General features: G+C 50.5%; 2 protein-coding genes across 5 annotated transcripts in view; one reads left to right on the top strand and one right to left on the bottom strand.

Moving 5' to 3' along the window:
* LOC136109399 (uncharacterized) overlaps positions 1 to 23878 on the bottom strand; it is a 96183-nt gene that overhangs the window by 16932 nt on the left and 55373 nt on the right. The window lies entirely within an intron of this gene.
* Positions 1299 to 21925, top strand: LOC136109797 (cilia- and flagella-associated protein 52-like). 4 transcript variants are annotated; one of them, XM_065852721.2, is made up of 14 exons: positions 1299 to 1417; positions 2043 to 2242; positions 2936 to 3072; positions 3594 to 3722; positions 7397 to 7496; positions 7952 to 8068; positions 14349 to 14449; positions 15399 to 15569; positions 17128 to 17276; positions 17942 to 18087; positions 19805 to 19956; positions 20580 to 20682; positions 20849 to 20960; positions 21356 to 21925. In XM_065852721.2, exons 1-14 carry the CDS (start codon positions 1351 to 1353, stop codon positions 21529 to 21531), a joined length of 1860 nt encoding a protein of 619 aa, XP_065708793.1. In that variant the 5' UTR covers positions 1299 to 1350; the 3' UTR covers positions 21532 to 21925. The 4 variants fall into 4 exon arrangements, with proteins under 4 accessions (XP_065708793.1, XP_071672418.1, XP_071672420.1 ...); XM_071816318.1 differs by lacking the exon at positions 1299 to 1417 and adding an exon at positions 1527 to 1662 and having other exon boundaries at positions 3533 to 3722; XM_071816317.1 differs by lacking the exon at positions 3594 to 3722.

The raw sequence follows: 23878 nt of genomic DNA, 5'->3' as shown, positions 1-23878 counted from the left end.
CCCTCCTTCCATGATCTAGAAACTCTCCTCTTCCACTTGAGCACACACAGCAGTTCCTGTTTAACCACGCAGGTCTCCTGGCTCCCTTCCTTGACTTCCTACGTGTGGGGATGCTCTGATCTTGTGCCCGGTAGAAACAGTCCCAGAACACCGACCAACTATTTTGGGCCCCTTTCCCTTCAAGCAGCCCTGCCCATGGGATTTCCCCCAGCAATTGTTTGAAAAGGCCAAAGTTTGCCCTGCTGAAATCCAGGGTTGCAATTCTGCTTGTTATTCTGTTCCTGCCACATGAGATCCTGAGCTCCACCATCTCATGGTCGCTGCAGCCAAGGCAGACCTCGACCTTTACCGCTTCAACCAGACCCTCCTTGTTAGTGAGGATGAGGTGCAGCAGGGCACCTCTTCTCGTCGGCTCCTCCACCCTTTGCATCCCAAAGTTCTCGTCAAGGCACTGGAGGAACCTCCTAGACTGTGGCTGCCGGCCGAGCAGTCCTTCCAGCAAACATCAGGGAAGTTAAAATCCCCCACCACAGCCAGGGCCTGTGACTGTGAGGCTGCTCTCCGCTGTCTGTAGAGGCCTCATCAACTCCCTGACCCTGCCCCGGTGGCCTGTACCAGACACCCACACCAGTATCCCCCTTGCCAGCCTGCCCCTGGACTCTCACCCACAGACTCAACTCGCTCCTCATCCGTGCCTGGACAACAGTCAGTGCATTGTAGTTGCTCTCTCAGGTAAAGAGCAACTCCACCAGCACGCCGGGCTGGCCTGTCCGTCCTGAGCAGGACACAGCCACCCCTGAGCACAGCCCAGCCGCGGGAGCTGTCCCACCGTGCTCCGTCACTGCCACCAGGTCACGATCTCCTGCCCGAACACAGGTTTCTGACTCCTCCTGCTTGCTCCCCACGCTGTGCATTGGTGTGCAGGCATTTCAGAGAGCGAGCTGAGCGCACCGATTTCCCCCCAGGGGGATGGGAGGCCTCCCGCTCTTCATCAACGCTGGAGTGCAGCCCCACCGGTGCCAGCCCAGCTACCAGCGCCCCCGCTTCGAATCCAGCTCAGAGCTCTTGGAGAAGGAAACAAAGCCCTGAAACCGCGCAGGGGAAGCAGAGGGGACGCGTGAGGGGACGCGCAGCGATCGCTCCCCCGTGTCCCGCCCGCCCCGGGCTGCAGCGGGACCCGCGCGCCCGGCCGCTCCGCGCGTTCCCGCCTCGGCCCCGCGGACACGCGCAGGGCCCGGCCGCCTCGCGCCGGGAGGCGCCCGCCGCCCAACAGCGCCCCCTGGCGGCCGGGGCGCGCAGGGCCGGGGCGCAGGCGCCGTTGCGCTGGAGGCGCGTCCGGGAGCGGTGGCGATGGCGGCGGCCAAGGGGGACGGGGCGGTGGGGGAGCTGGAGCTGCAGGCGGCCATCGGCTTCAACGGTACCGCGGGCCGGGCGGGGGGCGCCGTGGGGCCGGCGTGGGGCACCGTGGGGTGAGCAGGGGGGTCCCGGGCGCTCCCACCGCCCTCGCCCCCTCCCCGGCGCCGCAGGGGCAGCGCTGCCAGAGACCGATGCGAAGTGAAGAACAGGACGAGTTTGACTGAATTGCAGGGTTTTTTGTTTGTTTTCCAATTACCCAGCTCCCCAGAATGAGAAGAGTTTAATTTCCACATGGAAGCAGCTCAGGTTGCCCAGACGCTGTTGTAAACACTGGGATGGGGCTGGGCACCAAGGGAAATGTGCGGCCTTGCCGCTCTTGTGAGGAGGTCATGGCACCCAGGGCCGGGTGCGGTGTCCTCAGAGCCCTCTGTGCTGGAGCGCTGGGGCCTCTGCGCCGTGTGAATCCACAGAGCTGCAGGAGCCACAGCGTGGTCCAGACCTTGTCAGGGTGACCCTGCTGTTTGACACGGGGTTGTTCTGCTGAACAGCTTTGGGGAGAACTGGAAGGCTTTTTTCCTCCCCCCCACCCCTGCCCCGCCTTGTGAGGTAAACCGTGGGGAGCCAGTGATTTCTGCAGCCCCTGAGCTGTTGGCAGCCAGCGGATCTTTCACCCGTTTCTCTTGCAGGACATGTTCCCTGTGGGCTCATCTGCCACCCCGACAAGGAGCACATCCTGTACCCCCTGGGCTGTACGGTGGTGATTCAGCACCTGGACACTCAGAAGCAGAGTTTCTTGCACGGCCACACCAACAACGTGTCCTGCGTTGCCGTGTCCAGGGATGGGACGTACGTCGCTTCAGGACAAGTCACCTGCATTGGATTCAAGGTGGATAATGCTCTGATTTTAACCGCTTAGTATTGCCCAAAGAAATTGGAGCTGGCTTGCCAGTGGTGGGAACACCTTTCGTTTATTTTTTCTTTTGTTGGGAAACAAATATCTGCAATGGGGGGATGTTGAAGGGAATGGGAAATTGTAGTTCCTCCAGTGCTGGATGTGCCTTTATGTTTTTGTAAAACATTAAGCAGTCTTCCTAGGACTGAGGGATTTTTAGTTCCAGTCCTTTTTATCCAAAGTGTTGTGGGCGTGTGGCAGCCTAAATCTCATTAGACATTAATTAATAAATGCTGTTCAATTTCAAGTGAGGCCTGAGCTCCAGAGCTGCATTTTTAGACCTCTAAAGTTCTTCACGTTCTATTCTTTGCCTATTTGAAAGAGCCCAAGACACTTGGAAGGAATCAGGTTTTAGTGTTTTCAGTACTTTACAATCTAAGTCAAATACTCGGTGTCTCAGGGTAAATTTAGATGCTGAAATGAAGCAGAGCTACTCAAGTGCTCAACTGGAATAATGCTTCTTACAGCAGCCCATCTGAAGCCTCTTTGTGTCAGTGGTGCCCAGGGCTGCAGAGAAGCTTGGGCTGGGCTCCTTCTAAGAACTTTCCTGCCAGAGAACGTTGTTCTCCCTGATCCTGCGTGTTACATCTCCTGCTCTGCCATCCCCCCTTCTGCTTTGCCCCGCAGGCAGACATCATCCTCTGGGATTTCCCAAAGCAGGAGTTACTTGCTCGGCTCTCGCTGCACGAGGGCAAAGTCGAGGGACTCTCGTTCTCGCCCAGAGGCATTTATCTTGTGTCCCTGGGAGGCCAGGACGACGGCAGGTAAGGATTTCTGCTTCTTGGCACAAGATTTTTGACAAGAATCAGATTCTGTGAGCGGCCTGAGATGTTTTTCCAGTGAGGGTGGTGAGAACCTGGCCCAGGTTGGCCAGAGAGGTGGTGGATGAACCATCCCTGGAGACATCCCAGGCCAGGCTGGACGGGGCTCTGAGCACCCTGAGCTGGTGAAGATGTCCCTGCTCATGGCAGGGGGGGAACTGGGGAGCTGGGAAGGTCCCTCCAACCCCAACTGTTCTGTGATTCTATATGATTTGATTCGTGCTCCGCAGGAATCTGATAAATACACGTAGCCTTGCTTCAGCAGCAGGGGATGTAAACTGCAGTTCCACACTTTGGTGATAAGTTTTTTCTAGGGTAGAATCTCTACAAAGTTACTTCTGTTGTGTGTCCTGGTAGGAACAGACTGCAGGACTATAGGCTTTGTCTTGCTCTTGTGTTTCAGTAATTGACTTCCAAGTGATGTCAAAAAGCAAAGCTGTTCCAAGGCTGTTCTTCTCCTGCAGGGTGATGGTGTGGGACGTCAGTAAGAGAGAGGCTGTGTGCGGGAGCCCGGCCTCGCCGCGCAGCGCTGGCAATGCCAACGTCGTCGTGTGCTCCAGCTGCAGAGACGAGATGTTTGTCACTGCTGGAAAGTAAGGGTTTGTTGAGAGGAACAAACAGAGCGAGAGAACCTCTGGCCCTATTTCCTTTTACAAAGAGTCTTTATTTAACTACAAGGAAACTTAAGCAACTGTGTGCTTGTGTTGTTTCTTTTTACTCTGAATGGACTCATGAATATCCGCCAGCTTGTACCCGTAAGGCATTTCTGCTTGTTCTCCATGTACCAATATGTTTTCAGAGCAGCACACAGGGACCCACATGCGCCACTTCTGCTCCTGATAGCAGGATTTTGTACTCAGCATTCCCCGTGCAGTGTTCAAAATGTTTAGTTGCCAGTGTTTACACAAGAAAAGCAGTCAATGAGTGCCCCTGAACAATGGTTAATTAATGTTGAAACAATGATGTCTTGCCGGTCGTTGGATGATCTCCTGTCCTCACCAGATGTGATGTACAGTTGGTCACTGGCTTGTAACAAAAGTTGTACAAAATGTCACGTTTTGCAAGGATTGGCGGCAGTGCCCGTATATCCAGCCTGACATTTAAACGTGTTGGGGGCCTGCACCTCTCTGGTGGCAATTACAGAAACGTGGTGGGACAGTTCACATGACTGGAGTATGGTCGTGGGTGGCTGCGCCCTTTTCAGGAAAGACAGGCCAGCCAGGCGTGGTGGTGGAGTTGCTCTCTATGTGAGAGAGCAACTGCAATGTACCAAATTCTGCCCAGGAGCGGATGAGGAACGAGTTGAGAGTGTATGGGTCAGGATCAAGGGACAGGCTGGCAGGGGTGATACGTTTGTAGGTGTCTATTACAGGCCACCAGATCAGGCTGAGGAAGTTGATGAGGCCTTCTATGCGCAGCTGAGTGTGGCCTCACAGTCACAGGCCCTGGTTGTTGTGGTGATTTTAACTTCCCTGATGTTTGCTGGAAGGACCATTCAGCCAGCCAGCCACAGTCCAGGAGGTTCCTCCAGTGCATTGATGATAACTTCCTCATGCAGATGGTGGAGGAGCCGACCAGGAGAGGTGCACTGCTGGATCTCATCCTCACTAACAAAGAGGGTCTGGTCGAAGCAGTAAAGGTCGAGGGCTGCCTGGGTTGCAGTGACCACGAGATGGTGGAGTTCAGCATCTCGTGTGGCAGGAACAGAATAGCAAGTAGAATTGCAACCCTGGACTTTGGCAGGGCAAACTTCGGCCTTTTCAAACAATTACTGGGGGAAATCCCATGGGCAAGACTGCTTGAAGGAAAAGGAGCCCAAGAGAGCTGGATCGCATTCAGAGATTGCTTCTTACATGCTCAGAATCAGAGCATCCCCACACGTAGGAAGTCGAGGAAGGGAGCCAGGAGGCCTGTGTGGTTGAATAGGGATCTGTTGGGTATGCTCAAGCAGAAGAGGCGAGTTTACAGGTCATGGAAGCAGGGGCTGGCCACTTGGGAGGAATATAAGGCTGCTGTTAGAGGATGCAGGAAGGCAGCTAGGGTAGCCAAGGCCTCCTTAGAATTACAGCTGGCGAGAGGGGTGAAGGACAGCAAAAAGAAGTTTTTCAAGTACATAGCAGATAAAACTAATACCAGAGGCAATGTAGGCCCACTGATGAACGAGATGGGTGCCCTGGTGGCGGAAGACACAGAGAAGGCGGAATTGCTGAATGCCTTCTTTGTCTCTGTCTACTCCGCTGGAGGCTGTCCTGGGGAGCCCTGTACCCCTGAGACCCCGGATGAAGCCAGGTCAATGGAGGAGTTTGCTTTAGTCGATGAGGACTGAGTTAGGGAGCAGTTAAATAGTCTGGACACCCATAAATCCATGGGTCCAGATGGGATGCATCCGCGGGTGCTGAGGGAGCTGGCTGAAGTCATTGCTGGACTACTATCCATCGTTTTTGCCAAGTCTTGGGAAACGGGAGAGGTGCCCGAGGATTGGAGGAAAGCAAATGTCACTCCAGTCTTCAAAAAGGGCAAGAAGGAGGACCCGGGTAATTATAGACCGGTCAGCCTCACCTCTGTCCCTGGGAAAGTAATGGAATAGCTTATCCTTGGTGCCATCTCAAGGCACATCAGGGATAAGAGGGTCATTAGGGGCAGTCAGCATGGCTTTACCAAGGGGAAGTCATGCTTGACCAACCTCACAGCCTTTTATGAGAATGTGACAAGGTGGATGGATGATGGCAGAGCGGTGGATGTGGTCTACCTTGACTTCAGCAAAGCCTTTGACACAGTCCCTCACAGCATCCTCACAGCTGAACTGAGGAGGTGTGGTCTAGACAATAGAGTAGTGGGGTGGGTTGCAAACTGGCTTAAAGAGAGAAGCCAGAGAGTGGTGGTCAATGGTGCGGAGTCCAGCTGGAGGCCAGTATCTAGTGGAGTGCCTCAGGGGTCAGTACTGGGGCCAATATTATTCAATATATTCATTAACGATTTGGACGAGGGAATTGAGTGTACTATCAGCAAGTTTGCTGATGACACTAAGGTGGGAGGGGTGGCTGACACGCCAGAGGCTGTGCTGCCATCCAGAGACCTGGACAGGCTGGAGAGTTGGGTGGGGGATAACCTGATGAAATTTAGCAAGGGAAAGTGTAGAGTCCTGCATCTGGGCAGGAGTAACCCCAGGTTCCAGTATAGGTTGGGGAATGACCTATTAGAGAGCAGTGTAGGGGAACGGGACCTGGGGGTCCTGGTGGACAACAGGATGCCCATGAGCCAGCACTGGGCCCTTGTGGCCAGGAAGGCCAATGGCATCCTTGGGTGTATTACAAGGGGGGTGGTCAGTAGATCGAGAGAGGTCCTCCTTCCCCTCTACTCCGCCCTGGTGAGACCCCATCTGGAATATTGTGTCCAGTTCTGGGCCCCTCAGTTCAAGAAGGACAGGGAACTGCTGGAGAGGGTCCAGCGTAGAGCAACAAAGATGATTAAGGGAGTGGAGCACCTCCCTTATGAAGAAAGGCTGAGGGAGCTGGGGCTCTTTAGTTTGGAGAAGAGGAGACTGAGGGGTGACCTTATTAATGTTTATAAATATATGAAGGGTGAGTGCCATGAGAGTGGAGCCAGACTCTTCTCAGTGGCAAACAATGATAGGACAAGGGGCAATGGGATCAAGCTGGAACACAAGAGGTTCCACTTAAATTTGAGAAGAAACTTCTCAGTGAGGGTGACAGAGCACTGGAACAGGCTGCCCAGGGAGGTTGTGGAGTCTCCTTCCCTGGAGACATTCAAAGCCCGCCTGGACACCTTCCCGTGCGACCTCACCTAGGCGTTCCTGCTCCAGCAGGGGGATTGGACTGGATGATCTTTCGAGGTCCCTTCCAATCCCAAACATACTGTGATACTGTGATACTGTGATCAGGGAAGGCTTTGGATGCTCTTGGCTGCACTTGCACTTACGAGTGCTCGTCTTTGCAATTTTAGCCCTTTGTTAAATGCAAGGGTGACTCTGTTTAAAGATATTACATCGTCTCTGATGTCGTCAATTAAATTGCACTAGAAAAGAGTTGAAAGTGTCCTCGCATATCCTGACATATGTTTTTGCTTAAGATTTTTGATTTACCTGGAAAAAGTTTCCATAAGAGACTTCTCTGATATTGTTCTTTTTCTCCTTATTAAGAGATCAGAATAATGGAGCCTTGTGAAGGCTTTTTACTCCTTGTAGTACTGAAAAAACTTGGGGCTTTCTGCATATATGGATTTGATCCCACTCTATTCGTTCTTATAGTTTCACCATTCGCGTGTGGGAACTCGATAGAGCAACTAAAAAAATCCATCCGTCTGAATGCTACACGGGGCAGCTGAAAAGAATCGCCGTGTGTGTTCAGGTACGTTTCAGCCAAGATGACTTTGCTAAACTCAGAAACTCTGTACAGACCAGAGAAAAACCACGAGTTTCCCTAATAATGCTAGAAATGTCGGTCCCAAGCGCGTGACGGCAGCGAAGTTCCTCAGCATTGGCCTTGGCAGATGATCTCCCACGGCCTCTGGGAAAGAGTGTTCTGGATGCTCCTGAAGAGAAGCAGCACGTGTTACGGTCACGGGCTCCAGCACCCATGTTTTTATGCTTCAAAATCTGATCTAGATTTGGTTAGAAAGTGTCTGGCGTTCAGCAGTGTTCTGGATCTGTGCGTGTGATGGAACAGAAACATTGGCTGGATTCCCCCAGGTGAAACCTTGGCAATCCACTGAAATAAAGCTGTTGATGCAGCCCAGTGTCAGGCGTGGGACACGGGTCTCAGTATCCAGACCGTGATCTCTTTTTTTGTGTGCTTTCTTATAGATGACAAATGATGATGATGATTTTTATCTTGGCACAACGAGTGGAGATGTCCTGAAAGTGAACACAAGCAGCAAGGTGGTGACTGCCTGTGGGCCCCAGAAGAAGAAGTTTAGCATGGTGAGTAGCAGCTCTGTGACTCCAATTCTGTCCTTGTCCTGCTCTTTGTTAGTGACTGAAAGAGCAACCTGCGGGAGAACCATTACAAAGCGGATTCTCAGACTGACCCTTTTCCTGCGCTCTCAGTTCCTTGTGTCTCGGTCTCGATGCTGAAGGCTGAGACCGCTGTCTCGGCTTTCTTGAGCTTCCTTTGGCTCAGAATTTGGGTTTTACTTGAATCTCATGCGTCATCCCACAAACTCTTGTACAATTAATCTGGTAAACGTCATAGAAAGTGAAAAGCAGTCATAAAAATGGAGTAGTTCCTGACTTTTTTGCTTCTTTTAAGAAGATGTGAGCTGGAGTGAGACAGAGGACGTTCCTGGGGAGACTGGTAGAAGCGCTTATTTGAGAGGCTTTCCCACACTTACTGCTGTAAGGTCCTATAGTCAGATCTCACAAATGTGTTGAATTGTCTGGACTGAACTTTTGTTTTTGTGTTTGTTCCCCATCCCATTCCCCCGCTTCAGTTGTCTCTTTGCAGTTCTGATTCTGCTGCTGGTGAGGCAGAGATCTTACTGGAAAAGGCAGTATAAATAATAGAATTCAAGAGTTTATTGTAATGCATATGCACAATTTGGAGAAAACAAGGTTGCACAGGGTACATTGATTCTATTGCTTTTTAACTTCTGAGCTCTTGACTTCATAACCCCAAGGGGTTTTTTAACTTAGCTGTTTTTTGTCTCTAACTGGGAGTCGTGGGTATGAGCATCCTCAAACAGGCGTTATCTCCTGAATAAGGAGCTTTTGGCCTTTGGTTGTACAAGAATTCTGCATGCAGGGAGCTGTAATGATAAAACAATCGACACCAGCTGGTACACTTGTTGTTGATTTCTCTCTATTTGTTGCTATAAAAGGCTTCTTGTAGCTTCTCGGTTTATACCTTGCCTAAGTTGGGACGTGTTCTGCTTTCTGTGAGCAAGGCCCCGCAGCGAGCAGCAGGGGCAGCGCTGCCGCGGGAGGGCTGGCTGTGCTGGTGGGGACGCCGCGGGGCCGCTGTCCTGCGGGGCAGCAGATCTGCTCTGAGAGCAGCACAAGCCCCACAGGGGCTGGGAGAGCAATTCACAGTCAGCCCCAAACAAAAAGCCGCTCTGGGCTTGTTTCTCTCAACCTCCTGAACTTTGCTTGTGCAGGTGCCTGCAAACCATGTATGTGCCCGTTCCAGATGAAATATTTATTGCGTTACAAATGCAGGCCCATGTCTCTGGGATGACTTGGACCCACTGAATCCTTTGAAATACAGTTCAATGTTTCTCTCTTCTAGAAGGGTGGAGAAGTTATTACTTGTTTTTCCCACTTGAACTGAAGGAATGCAAGCAGTTTTTTTCTGTGTACATCTTAAATGACAAGAATGGATGTGTTTGTTTTCCTGCTGGCAATGGAACGTTCGCTGCAGGTGTGTCCCCGTGTGGGGACACCCGCACTGGCCGCGGTTGAGCCCCTTGTCCGGCTGCCCCCCTGCAGGGCTTTGTGTCCATGCAGGACCCGTGGCTGCTCTGTGCTCTCTCTTAGGGCAAGGCCTTGTTGACTGTCACCTCCCCTTTCAATGCCTGCGTGCTTTGAGTCTTCTCCATCTCGCAGCACGTGCACCTTGCCCAGAGCCCCTGGTTGAAGCCACCCGAGGGCCTGAACTCCCTTGAGGGAAAGGTGCCAAATGCACTTGAAACAAAACTTCACCAAATACACTTCTGAGAGCACTGCTAAAGAAGCCGTCAGGCAGGGTCACGAGCAGGATGCTGTGCCGTTTGGGGGTCCAAAAGAAAAAGCCGAGGCTCAAAGCCAGACCACAGTCCAGTCCGTACTGTGAGGGGTTTTATCGTAAGGCGAATCCATAGGAACCGCAGTTTGTGGCAGAGACCTTTGGAGCATCGTGAGCTTCAGCTGCCATTGCTTCTGAGAGTGAAAAGCTGCGGGAAAACAGGCCCCTTGACTGTGCAAGAGGCTGACGAGGTGTTGAGGAGCAGGGAAGATCCAGAAGTGATCTCATCACAGCCGCCTGCCAGCCTTGTGGACGGGACCTGAGCTGGCAGGTGCTAATCTGGTTCCAACTTGGGTTTATTAGTGTAATGTGGTGGCAGCTTCTTAGGATGTGGCACTGGTTGTTTGGGGAGCCGGGAGAGAAAAGGAGACATTCACACTGGATGGAAATAGCGAGGAGTCCTCCCAGTCTCCTCCTTTCCCCTCCCGCTTCAGACAGGCATTTCTGTTCACAGGCTTTTCGGTCGGACACGCTCAGCCCTGTCACCCCTTCTCCTCTTGCTCTCTTCCCTCGCTCTTCCCAATGCACTTCCCTTGTGCCCGAGGTGGGGAATTCACCAGGGCAAACCCGTGTTGTTGCAGTCACTGGGAAGGTGCTGGTAGGTTTTTCTCTGCAGTTACTGTCAGTGTCTCGGCCACAGATCCCCTCTCACACACTCCAGCTCTCTTTCCCAGCTCCGTGCTCTGATTCCCTTTCCGCCCACCCACTGCACATCTCTGCACACAAATCACACCTTGTCACCAGACTGTCAACAAGTGCTCGCTGAACACACGTAGGATCTCACGTTTTATGGCAGAAATTTCCAGTTGTAGCCTCACCTCCAATCCCAAAAGAGGTATTTTTCAGATGTTTTTTCAAGTCAAAACCACAGCATTTATCAAAACAAAACTGTTTGCATCCTTGTTTCCACACAATTTAGTCCGTCCCATTGCTAACCAAGACATCTTGTGTATCTTTCTTGAAAATGTACCTTGCATTAGCACTTGTACCAAAACTTCTCCCCTCTGGAGCCACGCATTGCAATTCTGTCTGTGTTTGTGAACAAACCTCTGCAAACCCTGTGCACCAGTTGCCCCGGGGAATTACGATCAGGTGGCAAAGCAGGAAACGGCAAACCTGGAATCCACAGCCACCCCACGCCGAGCACATCTGTAAAGGGTTCAGATACTGCGGGGCGAGGAGGAGATTCGATTGAAAACAGGTTGGGGCACCCTTAAAGGAACTTTGCCTTTAGATACATAAGAACGTGTTTATTGTATAGACACGATCTGAAGATTTCTTTGTTTCTGTTCTGAAGAGGAGCGGCAAAATAGTTTTGTATGATGAAGCAACTTGTTTTCCATCTACCTGGAATGAAGTTTAGGTGCCTTTCTCTAAGGTGTATAAATACTGCAATAAACCACAAAGTGAATTTTGATCCCTGCCGCGGGCCTGAGGAGCTGTAAGGCACCCGTTGGAATGTGAAGAGGGATGCACCATTGCAAACGCGTTTTCAGAAATAGTTGGAGTGATTTGCATTGTAAAAAGAAATAAATATTGACAGGAGATGCGCTGGAAGAGTTCACAGAGCGCTCAGGAACTTTGCAAGAGATCCGAGTGGGACACAGAGCAGGAATCCCTGCAGGAGGGGACCGGGCAGGCTGCAGTTTTGATGGTGTTTTTATTTATAGTCGTACTTGAAAGCGCTGGTTTCTTTGGGTAAGAAGTCAATAATGAATGGTGGTATTTTTAACCTCCTACGTTAGGCTCTGCATTTCACCTACAAGAGGACTGGCAGGGTATGAAATAGAGTATTCATCGCATCATTAACGTGGACTACTTGGATCTGTGAATAACAAGTGCAGCTTTTAAAGCTTATAAAGCTGTTTACTGCTGGTAATTCAAAGAACAGGCTGGACAAGAGAGAAGCACAATTGTCAAATTAAGGTTGAAGCGGAACTCCGATGATTTTGAGAGCCTGGCAATGAATCCTGGCTGTTCTAAGGTTTGGGTATTTTGGGTTTTTTTCTGTCTTAATAATACCTGCTTCCCTCTCCAATTGAAGAACTGAAGAGAACAGCTTGGAACAATCAGAGCGGTGTTGGCAGCGCCGCCAAAGCTTTAATTTATGAGCAAGGAGCTGTAATCAGATAAACTCCGTAGTCATAGGTTGGATTTGTAATGCTGCCACCTGCCATAACGCTGAACCCAAAGGGCAGCTGGGGTGGAAGATTTTACAGGCAAAACCGCACACCAGGAGCTCAACAGCCAGGTGATGGGCCCGTGGGAACAGGGGACTCGCCAAACGCTGCCAGCACCTCGGAGGAAGTTTCCAGAAGCGTTGCTCAGAAACCGCTCTGCTTGTGGATCGTCTTTCTAATTAAAAAGAATCCCTTTGTTCCTGTGCGTTTGCTGAGAATATTTGCACGAAACCCGGCGCCGCTGCCGCTGTGAGAATGTGGCAGAAGATCCTCTCCGCAGGTCGTGTTTGTCACAGCGATCAGGAGACTGCGGATGTGCTGCTGCTGGAGCCGGCAAACGGGGCAATCAGTGCTGATGGATTACAGAGCGGGAGAGTGTGTGTCAGGTTCTTTTCTGCAGCCCATGGGTATTTGATCCTCAAGTTAAATCGTCTTTAAGCCGATGCGTAGGTAGGTGCGAGGCTGCCGACGTTGCCAGCGCTGGAATGCACAGTTACGCTTACGGGCATTTGGGGTTTTTCCTTTAAAACATATAAGCAAGCCTCTAAAAACAACCGATTGCTTCTATTTGCGTGGAAAATTGAACCAAAGTAATTTTCCCAGATTCATCAGACGCCGTCTGTGGCTTTTGCAACGTCCTTTCTGGGTCTGAACAGCTCAGATGTCCATTTTGTTTGCTCTTCTTTCTTCACTTCTCTCTCCTTCCTTAGACCTTCAGTCCTTTCCGCGCAGAAAACCAACACTTTGTGGCTTTTCTTTTTCTAAACCCTCTGAAAGTGTTAAATGCTGAACATTTCCTGGGCTTAGGCCAGATCAGTGCTTGAGGAGCACAGGAAGGCTGGGGGTGCTGCTTAGGTGTCAGACTTTGAATCCTAAAGCAGCGGCATCTGTGTGTGTTCCCCAGTCACAAGGCAAGCCCGCGACAGGGGTTTCTTCCTGGGGAACAAATACAGAATTACTGAGTCGCCTCTTGGTTGCTCTTTGAGAATTGACTTCTTGGTGCTTTCACAACACTAAATGCTGGAGCTGGGCATTGTTTTTCCCAGAAGAGCCACCACCAAACAGAAATTGTTGTGTTCACATAGTGGTTCGGGCTTAAAGGAAGAACAATCTGAACATTGCGAACCTGCTGGTGGGATCCGAGGGCTGGCAATAGCGCTTATGAACCTGGGAGCGGCAAATGCTGCTGGAGTCTGGACGGTGACTCACGGTGTCCGTCCAGCAGCTCCTGCCCGTCCCTGCGGGTCTGTCTGGGCGGAACAGCCGCCGGCCACAGGTTCTGCAGGCGCCTCTGGGACGGGAACTTGGTTTTCAGGTCCAGTTTGGTGGCATAAAGCTGCTTTATTTCATGGTTTTGTCCTTTCCATTTCACTCATGCAGAAGTTCCCCCAAGCTCATAGGGGTATTTTCCCAAGTTAGAATATCAGGATTTAACCCCACAGAAGTCATTTCACTCCTCTGGCAGCCTATCTTGGAGTCTCTTGGTGATTTTCAAGAATTAATCTGTTGTACATGGAACAGTAATATTACTTCACAGGTAGCAGAACTGAAGCAGATCTGACTCTTCTTACACTTGCATTTTGTGGCAGGCTGAGGACTGTTTTCATTTGTTTGGCTGTTTTTTGTTGATTTTGTTGTCAGGCATTTGTTTCCTGTAGCCTGGTACTTTATCCACCGAACAGCATTTCTCCTTTTCCAATGGCTGGCCTCCCGTTGGTCTGCTCTGCTCAGTAACAGCAGAAACCCGTGTTGACGATGGGCTGACTCATTTCCAAAGCTTTTCTGTGACAAACGGATTTTGTTACTAATAGGTGGGAGATGGGACTGCACCTTTCAGAGAGAGAGAGAGGCCTGAGATGCAGAGGATCATCCTAAAAAGAGCTGTAGGAAAGACCATTTAAGCTGAGTTGTATCCTCTGTTGTTTCGTGGCTGATGGATGAAGGACACGCGGAAGGAAAAGCGCAAGTGCCGGTCCACGGTGTGGGTATCGCTTGCTGCGATGAGGTCAGGCTCTGTACGTGTCCCAGCTGCTCTGAGGAATCCAATATAATGCTGTTTGCTCGCTCCTCGTAACGTGTTAGTTCATACAGACCTGCAATTAATAACTCTTTCCTCCCTTCTCCCTCTAGAGAGCCACTCTTTAGCCCAGGTCAGTGAAAAATACTGATAAAGCCCCATTGGAGTGAGATAAGCACCGCCGTTGGGAGCCCGGTAGAGACTCCGTTGTGCTGTTCAGCGTGGCTGCAGCAGCAAAGAGCCTCTGCTCCCATCCGATTGTGTTTTAATCCTGTTTTCTCCTAGGGAGTCACAGCTTTGCTTTTGCTGAAGACAGGAGGTTTAATAGTCGGCACCGGAGAAGGGACTGTAGCTCTCTGCACAGGCTCAGACTTCCAAGTAAAGAAGTGAGTTTGTAGATGGAAGAGTCAGGAGGGGAGAGGTGACAATTCCTCCAAAAGGGTCGCGGTGTAAGAACCAATCATTTCTGTGGAGAGGCATAATCCAAGTCACTCTCAGTTTTTCAGTCCTGCAGACAGAATACACAGTATGGTTCCAGCGTCATGAGGTTGGAGCAAACTGAAAATTACTGCGTGCGTTTGCACGGAAGTGCCCTCTGATCCTGCCTTGTAAATGGCTGTTGTTTCCTTTGGAGCAGTAGCAGTCAGATCCTAAATTGATGCAAAGCCAGACAGATTTGTTGAAGTCAATAGAATGATGCTTATTTACACTGGGTGAGAAAGAGTAGTAGTTGCCATCTCCAAGAGGGTTTGATGGGGGACATGGGATTGTAAAGGAGGGCTCTGCTCATTTTATAGGCACGTGTCTGGAGGTGCTGGAGTATTTGCAAGGCTTTTTTCTGCATACAAAATAGGAAGCTGCAGGCATCATTTCCCCATACGTGATTTGAAAATTGGGCTCACACCTACTCATTTGGCGTTGCTTGAATATCCCATTCAAGTGTACAGTTCTGCAAGCTTAGCTTTGTACAATTGAAACTATTCCCAGAAGGCCTGAACTGTCTGGAAATATCCTTGAAAGTGGGATATTTAAGTGCACTTGAGCAAGAATATCGACAAGGATGTTGTTACCTTAGGCCCTGGTCCAGAAAATCAAGTCTCCAAAGCGCTGCCTGTGCCAGCCCTGGCAGAGCAGCAGGTGGGACAGGCAAGATCACGGGAAGTAGTAAACATGACTGGGAATGAAATGTTAGTCCTGACCGCGCTCTTGCATATTGATATCACAGCCTAGTGCGGAGCTTTTTGGGGAAACAGCGAAAGTCAAATTCTCCAGAAGCTGGAAAATGAAAGTTCCTCGAGGTCAATGTCGGGCCAAACCTCTGCTTTCTTTGCACAGGAGAATGCGAGTTGAAGGTGGTGCCACTTCCCTGACGTGTAGAGGTCGGGGCGACCAGTTCTTTATAGGGACAAATAAATGCCAGATGTACTGCAGTGCCTACGCTACATTTAAAGAGGAGCTGGTCGCCGTCTGTCACACCGAAGCCGTCAACGACATTGTTTTTCCTGCGTGAGTATAACGGGCTGGGCTGTATTTGGCTGGTGCGGGAGGTTGAGGAGCTGCCGCTGAGGTCAGGGTGCCTGTGTGCGCAGCTTTTACCACGGAACCCAGAGCCTGGTACCATCTGTACGGGATGATTGATACAGGCGATGCTGCCACCTGCCCAAAAAACACCGGGGTGACGGGGAGCAGCTGCTTCAAAGCAGAAGGCAGCAGTTCAGTGGGAGAGCTGGAAAGATCACTGATCTGCAGAAAGGATGATAAGTAAAAAGACTGGAATTATTGATGTTTGGGCACCGGCAGGGATGGCAGCCTCCCCCTTTTGCCCCAGGGTCGTTCTGCATTTGTCTTGTGATCACACACAAATGTTCCCTTCCTGTGTAGTAGCATCGTGACACTTTATTTCATTTTTTTAAACCCACAATGGATCATCTCTCCAGATAGAAAATGGGATTTTGATCCAATGAACGCTTTTCTTTTTGGCATATTTTTATTGCTTCTCTTCTCGACACAGCACAAAGGATCAGATGTCACCGAGGTGCAGTGAGTGCAGGGTGCAGGAAGCGCTGCTCCCTGCCCGCCGCCAGCCTCAAAACCACGTCTTCTCATTTAATGAGAAAATCAGGTGGAGCTTTAGGGTGATCTGATGCTGGTACCGCTGATTGGCACCCCTGTGTCACAGCTGTTAGTGGTGACTGTAAGGACTACAGGACTGCATCCTTGCGTAGATGTTTAAACTTCTTATCTGTTACCTGCTCTTGAGCAAAGCCTATTGCTGATTGGGAAATACGGGCTTAATTTCCCTGTTCTGGCTTATTTCAGAATGCTTCACTCGCTGATGTTATCCTGGTTGATAAAGCACCCGTGCAGGCTGGGCTTGAAAGAGGCCACGCTTTTGTTGTGCCGGTTTTCTCTGTCCTGGTTCATCTTTCTGGGCATTGATGGAGATGTTGAACAAAAGCTCGCGGTACCTTTCTAGATGTCACTTGCTGTTGTATCCCTGGGACGTGTGGCTTAGAGCTTATTTCAAAGCACTGTGTCCCATGGCTTTTGAAATGCTGCAGGTCTTGTTTTATTCCAACATGTATAACAAGTATATTATGAACAGACTTTTGCCATCATTTCTATTGCCTTCAGCGCTGTTGAATGGGAATCAACCAGTAAGCAAGATAAAAAATGACATCTTTACAATGTGAGGCTGCTGTGAGTCCCTGATGTTAAATCTGGGCAGGCAGCACTTTTACACCCACTTTTGTGTCTGTTCAATAGAACACACGAAGTTGTTTAGAGATTGAATATGGGGAATAAATGTCACAACTTCAGCAGAAAGAGTTCTTTTAGTTTCCCTTTAAAATGAATCTTTGAAGAGAACCCAAAGCAGGGGAATCTCATGTGAGAAAGGTGATCCTCCACAAAAGGCCTTTGTCTTAGCCATGGGGATCCCTGTGGGGCAGATCCCAGCTGCAGGTGAGCAAAGCCGAGCTTTGGAGGACGATTTGAGCTGTGACAAAGCAGGGAGCGTTTCTGTGTGCCCCTCCTCGTTACCTCTCCTCTCTGAACTCCCCAGGGGACATTCGGACTTGTTCGTTACCTGCTCCACAAACGACATTCGAGTGTGGTACACGCCGGAACGCTGGGAGCGGCTGCGAATCACCGTCCCCAACGTCACCTGCCAGGCGGTCGAGGTGACGAGGGACGGCATGGTCATCCTTTCAGGTAATGGGCAGTCCAGAGCCGTGGTTGCTCAACTTAACAAACATCAGTATGTTAAAACGAAGGGAAGATGAAATGGGGAAAGCGTTTAAATGGAGTTCCTGGCGTGACCCAAAGGCCTCTTTGCTTGCAGCTGGTCCGATGGGCTTTGCTGGCAGCCCCGCTGTCCTGGTGCTGCAGTTGCGGTGAGGGTAGAAGGCAGGGCTGGAGACCTTGCTTTGGATCAGTGAATTCCGGCAATCCAGAATGTGGTTCAGCCTTATTTAAATTACCTAATTCTGAAATATCAACCTTGTTGTGTGCAGCAGCTTCACCTGTGATGTATGTAGAGCACCTTTTACATAAAGCTACCGTCCATCGCCATGTGCAGGTTGCTGACACAGAGACTCCTGCAGTCCTAGAGCAGCCATGCAGCCTCCCCATGGTTACCAAACCACTTTGTCCACAGCCAGAATCCAAAAGGAACTAAATTTCAATAGTGTGTTTGGGACCGTAGCTCTGCGGGCTCGTCTGCAGTACAGTGGTTTTCACGGGTATGCTGGTGATCTAACAGCGTGGCCTTATGCAGGAACTTAATTATAAAAACGGGTTCGTTTGGAAAGGACAGAGCGACAATAGTGTGAGGAAGGTCTGTGCGCCCGGGCAGTCTCTTTCTTTCTGTTCATCAGCTTGGAATGACGGGAAGATCCGCGCCTTCGTGCCAGCTACTGGAGAGCCAATGTACGAGATCAACAACGCCCATAACCTGGGAGTGACGGCAATTGCTGCAACCAGCGACTGCAAACAGATCATTAGCGGAGGAGGTGACGGGCAGGTAATTTGTGCTTAAAAACCTGGAGCAGCTTCGTGCGCTCGTCACAGGGCCTGCGAATTGTCTGGAACTGCTCAGTCAGAATGGGAGCTGTTCTGAGCTTCCGCTTGAGCAAAGGACAGAGTTCAAAGGTATCAGCTTTTGAGATGTGCAAATCTCTGCTCTCAGAGGGCATCATGTAAAACAATGCCCCGATTTCTTCTGGCACGGTAGTTTTGGAAATCCTTCTAATGCAGAATATTCTCTTAATCCTTTTTGTTCATTTGTCTCTCCCCGATATTTGGCTTATCTGCATTAGCCATTGTTTGCGAGCCTCCGTGTAACTGTGCTCTAGCACAGAGTTTCTTTCTGTCATTGCTTTGGGCGTCCCAGTCCTGTCCAAATTGACCTGTATGAGTTCATTTAGTGGCACAAAGTTCACTTTATGTCTCCATAGTGTCTGTGGGGTAACTTCCTAATTTTCTGGGATGGTACCATCTGCTCTGGGTGATGCTGTTAAGAAAAAGCTCTAATAAGAACTCAGTTCCTAATACACTTGTGGAAACATTCCGATACAAATAACAGTAAACATCAGAAAACATGTTGTAGGCATCATACCTGTGCAGTTCAATTCAATTCTTTTCTGGCCACGCAATCTGCTGTAGAGCAATAAGGGCAGCGCTGCCTCGTCTCGCTGCACAGAGACGTCAGGGGTGATAAGCGACTCCAACCCCTCACTCATAAAAGAGCAGTTAAGTACCCTGGGTGATCAGGGCCAGAGGACGCAAAGACAAGGATCTGGGTTCTGTATCAACACACACAGAAGGGCCCGGGCTCTAGGTGGTTGATCTCTGGATTAAAAAGGCAGCTGAGACAGAATTACAGCTGAAGGCTGGTTAAGCAGAAAGGAGAACTGCAGGGGCGCTCTTGCAGTACTCGTTCGGAACACAAAAAAGCTGCTCTACAGTGCTAATGGTGCTGTCAGAATCGATCCTCAGGAGGCTGTGACTTCAGGGTTGCCGAAGGGATCTGGATGCTCTGAGCTTTGAGCAAGTGGGAACTGGGCATCCAGATCCCTTCGGGAACTTGGCATCAGCCTCGAAAGCGTGGATGGTCAGCTCTTCTCTGTCTAAATGTCTACATTTTCCCTGGGATTTGGCCTGAGTGGAATGTCGAGGTGAACAGACATTGCAATGTTTGGCACCAGTGGGACAGGACGTGCAAGGTGTGAAGGATCAAGTCCTCAAAGCAGAAAGATTTTTGCTGTTACCAGCACAGGGAAAAGAGGTGCTTTCAGGCACGTGTTTCACATCAAAGCTTTAAAGAGCTGTTTTGTGTTTACTTCCTGGCATTCTGTGTAGGACAAATAGCAGGTAGCTCCTTTCTATTCCGTTGCAGTAGCTTTGTGCTTTGGTCTTTAAAGCACCACTGGCAATAGATCGTGGACTGGGTGGTTTTTCCTGATCAAGAGCTCTGTAAAATGAAGCATGGGAGAGCGGGCACTTGGCAAAACCAAGGTCTGGGGTTGATGGTCACGAATTCCTGAAGCAAGTGGATTACACTGTGGAGAACTCGGTTCAGCTTCACAGGTCAGCTGCACCAATAGCCCACAGGCCAATGGAGGCGGTTGGGCCTGAGCTGCTGTACGCGTTGGCAGAGAAAGGCAGAGTTCAGCAAAGCTCCTCCTGAGCTCAGGCAGGACCAGCTGGTACCAGAGCAGATGTTTGTTGCTGATTTTCAGGTGAGGATCTGGAATATTGGTGAGAAAACCCAGAAGCTGAGGGAAGTTCTGAAGGAGCACAGAGGTGCCGTGTCCTGCATCAAGATTAATAAGAACGACAAAGAGGGTGTCACAGCCAGCCTGGATGGAACGTGCGTCATCTGGGATCTTGTGTAAGGCGGCAGATTAGTATTGCAAAGGCACTTGGAGTGCTGGTGGTATCTGTAGGGTCACTGTGCTTGGTTTGGGACGCCACATAGCGAGGAGGAGGGGAAAAAGAGCATTAAGAGATAAAAACTTCTAGAAAGAGCGACCAAGTCAGGGAATGTAGAACCTCCAATTTGAGAAACTTTTCAGAAAAGCTCAGACAAACATTTGTCTCCGGTTGTTTTCTTGTGTGGGATCCTGCTTGGCCAAGGTGGAGCGGGTGAGTTCCCAAGTTTCCCACCAGCTCTGTTGTCCAGAACTTGGTGACTCCTGTCGAGCTCTTGCGGATCTGCAGATTTTCTGCACTGGGGTGAGGCCGAGGACACCTTGGCATAGGGAACAGCACCTGGAAAGCATTCTGGGTTTAAACATTTCATTTTGTGTGACAGCAGATCAAGAGTCCTACAGGGCAGCTGTGATGGGAACAGAACTGATAGCCTAATGGGCTTCATGGATCCCTGAACTCAGAGCAATGCCTGAGAATATCCAAGGAGAGAGATCTGATGTACAGCACAGGCAGAGACATTCCAGGCAGGCAAAGTTTGGGTTTTGACGCTGCTGCTCTGTCTCATTTTGGGGTGTTTTGCAGGCGTTACGTAAGAAAACAAATGATCCTAGACAACACGTTGTTCAAATGCGTGTGTTACCATCCTGGAGAGTACCAGATAATCACCAGTGGAACAGACAGAAAGGTGAGCAAAGCTGCAGGAACTCTGTTTGCAGTGCACAGCACACAGTCTGGCGCTGGTTCCGGGGTGCAACTCCTGTCCCTGCACAGAAGGTTGTGTCCCAGGGCGGTGCTGAAGCCCGTGTGCTGTTCACGGCCAGCTGAGCGCCCCGCTCTGCTCTGCTCTCTAGATTGTGTACTGGGAAGTGCTCGATGGCTCTGCAATCAGAGAAGTGCAAGGCTCTCTGTCGAGTTCCATCAACGGGATGGACATCACGTCGGACGGGGCGTCCTTTGTCACAGGTGAGTGCGTGGGTGGAGCTGGAGAAAGGAGGTCGTATTGAGACCAGGAAAAGCAAGGCAGTGAACCAAGGATCTCAGTACAGTGCGAAAAAGCTGAAAAAAGGGGTCAGCTCAAGGGGAAAATAACATAATTCACCAAAGAAAAATAGTGTGGTTCAGGCTGTAGTTCAGGCTTGGGAGATGCTGCTGTAGCTCACTGGGATCTGCTGGTGAAGGTCCTGAGCCCTTCACTGGACGCTGACCCCAGTAGGACAGAAGCGGTTTTTGCCATAGTGCCCAAGAAAACATATCCCGCTCTTCCTAGGAACACCGAAGTGTTCCCCTGCCTGGGAGCGGGGAACAAAAAGCAGCAGAACTGGGTGTAATCGTTTGTTCTTCCTCCGTGCCTGACGCAGGTGGTGACGACCATCTGGTGAAGCTGTGGGACTATCAGGAGGGCGCGGTGACTCACGTCGGAGTGGGCCACAGCGGCAGCATCACCCGCCTCAAGATCTGCCCCGCGAACAAGTTCATCGTGAGCGTGAGCGCGGACGGTGCCGTCCTCACCTGGAAATACCCCAGCTCGGGCTGACAGCCGGTGCCGGAGCTGCTGGGCTGCTGCTTCCCCAGCCGGCCCTGAAATGCTCTGTTCTTACCACCGAGTTTGTTGTAAATCGTTTGTTCTCTTAGAGTGAACAGTATATTTATACTCCCTGGTATGCATTTACCAGGTCCTTAGATACCCTTTCTAGCTCCAGTTTTTTCAGGGTAGCTAAGAATTTGCTGTTCGTGTAGGATTCATCACTTCTGAAAATCATCTTGGCAGTTGTTGTAACGCTTTGCGTTGTTACTGCCGCCTTTCCTGCCATCTCAGCATCGTCTCCCTTGTACGTCTACTCATTTGTGGGCTCTCTCTTGCTTTCACATGGTCTCTCTCTTCTCTGCACTCTTCTGTCTCTTATTTAATGAATAGCTTGTTGTTTAAATTCGGTCTGCTGTGTTCATTTTAATTTGTCTGGTCCTGATGAAGGAAAAAGCTCTCAGCTCCAACTCAGGCGTTTAACTGGGCAGCTCTTGTGAGTCCAACTTTTAAGTCAGTGTTCTCAGAGGAATACAGGGACGTCAGGGCTGCTTCAGTCGCGGTCTCCAATTTACACCTCTCTTCAGGAGCCTGGTTTTCACGAGTGAGAGTCCACTCGTTTCTGAACATGCCTGGCTGTTTCCAGCCAGACACACTCGAACTCCTGGTCATTGGCCTCATTTTTCAAACAGGCTCCAGATTGGCATGAAATACATATTTTGTCTGAGAATGAGCACCCAGTATTGTATCTGTTGTTCAAACAAACCGCTCTGCAGATACTGTTTGTTCAAAGATCAGTGTGGGCAGCCAGCCTGTGAAGTGATGCGAGTGCAGTAAATATTGCTTTTGCGGGCATTGAAGGGCTGTGAGAATTCTGTCACAAATTCAAATGGCAGCAGATGTGGCATTCCTTAGTGTGAAGGCTCATAGACATTTTAGTGAACTAAGATGGTGATTTAAAGGCAGTGTCAGCTAGACAGGGCCATACCTGTCTTGATAGTAGCAGCGGTTCTGGTAGGCAGCAGGGGATGGCCATTTAAAGGTGTGATTGGTTTTTATTCCTTATACGCCACTAAAAATATTTACTGCTCATAGCACAATAGGGGTGGATCCTTTTGGATCGGCTCGAACAGTGTCTGTGCACATGCGTTGTCCACCCAACACTCAGCAAGTCACATTCCTTCTGGTTAAAAGATCTCTGCTGTTATTAATGGAGTCTGGAGCAAAGGAATCAAGTCGTTCGTACTCTGTCTCTTTGCAGTCCAGACTCGATGCTGTGGGCAATGAGCACTCGGGCAGGTTCCACAAGCTCTGCAGCAGCGCTGGCTGTGGTTTGGAAGGCAGGAGCAAACCCTGGAATGTGGGACAGACGCAACGTTTGTGCTTGTGCAGGGGTGAAAACAGCAGAGGAGCCTGTGAGAGCTGAGCAGCCCTGCAGAGCCGCGTCAGCACCAGCGCCGGGCTGGAGCTGCAGATCCCCCGCGCAGCAAAGTGTTCTCTCGGTGCAAAAGTAATGGCGGTTTTGGAGCACAAGCTTTGAATCATTCGATCTAGGCTCAAATACATCTTTATTAATCAATATAGGAACCATTATGATCAACACATTTTTGCCAACGAGAAATAAGTTTGTTTATTCCTTTAGCGTAAAAATTTGTGCTTTGGCATTTGACAAAGTCTTGGAAAGCATTCCATCCCCACCAGATCCCACCAGACCTGTCATGACAGGTAGAAGGAGAATCCACGTACCACCGGGGATCGCACATCGTGTTTGAGTGTGGCTGTTCTGGGCCATAAGGACCAAAGCCCCGTGTGCTCCTCCTGCACCAGCTGGTTCTTCACAGCTCGGAGGAGCTGGCACGGTGAGAGCAAAGGCTGCTGAGCCCCAGGGTTTGTGACAGCCAGGCAGGGGCTCAGGGCCCAGCTCTGTCACCTGGCAGCTCTGAAAGCGGGGAGCAGAGCCTGTGGAGATGGCCCGTCCTGCCCAGCTTTCTTTTCAGTAGGAAGCGGCATCACTTGATCAAATACAGCCCAGACTTCATGGGCACAGGCTGAATTGTGTGTCCAGGTGGTCACAAAGGCCACCAGCGTCCTGGCTGGTACCAGCACTGGTGTGGCCAGCAGGCCCAGGGCAGTGACCGTCCCTGCGCTGGGCACTGGGGAGGCCAAACCGCAAATCCTGGGGGCAGCTTTGGGCCCCACACGCCAAGAAAGAGCTTGAGGTGCTGGAGTGAGTTGAGAGAAGGGAACGGAGCTGGTGAGGGGCTGGAGCACAAGTGTGATGGGAGCGGCTGAGGGACCTGGGGGTTCAGCTGGAGAACAGGAGCTGAGGGGAGACCTTCTGATCTCTGAACTGCCTGAA

The sequence above is a fragment of the Patagioenas fasciata genome, chromosome 18 (assembly GCF_037038585.1).
Source record: "Patagioenas fasciata isolate bPatFas1 chromosome 18, bPatFas1.hap1, whole genome shotgun sequence".
NCBI classification, from domain to species: domain Eukaryota; kingdom Metazoa; phylum Chordata; class Aves; order Columbiformes; family Columbidae; genus Patagioenas; species Patagioenas fasciata.
Note: the sequence above shows the minus strand (reverse complement) of the source record. Positions and strands in the feature narration are given on the sequence as shown.

What these genes read in the sequence shown, in the direction of transcription:
- LOC136109797 (XM_065852721.2), top strand. Translation starts at nt 1,351, where the DNA reads ATGGCGGCGGCCAAGGGGGACGGGGCGGTGGGGGAGCTGGAGCTGCAG. An exon ending in AGAAGAAGAAGTTTAGCATG is followed by an intron (nt 8,069 to 14,348) that starts GTGAGTAGCAGC and finishes GTTTTCTCCTAG; the next exon opens with GGAGTCACAGCTTTGCTTTT. An exon ending in GCGGAGGAGGTGACGGGCAG is followed by an intron (nt 18,088 to 19,804) that starts GTAATTTGTGCT and finishes GCTGATTTTCAG; the next exon opens with GTGAGGATCTGGAATATTGG.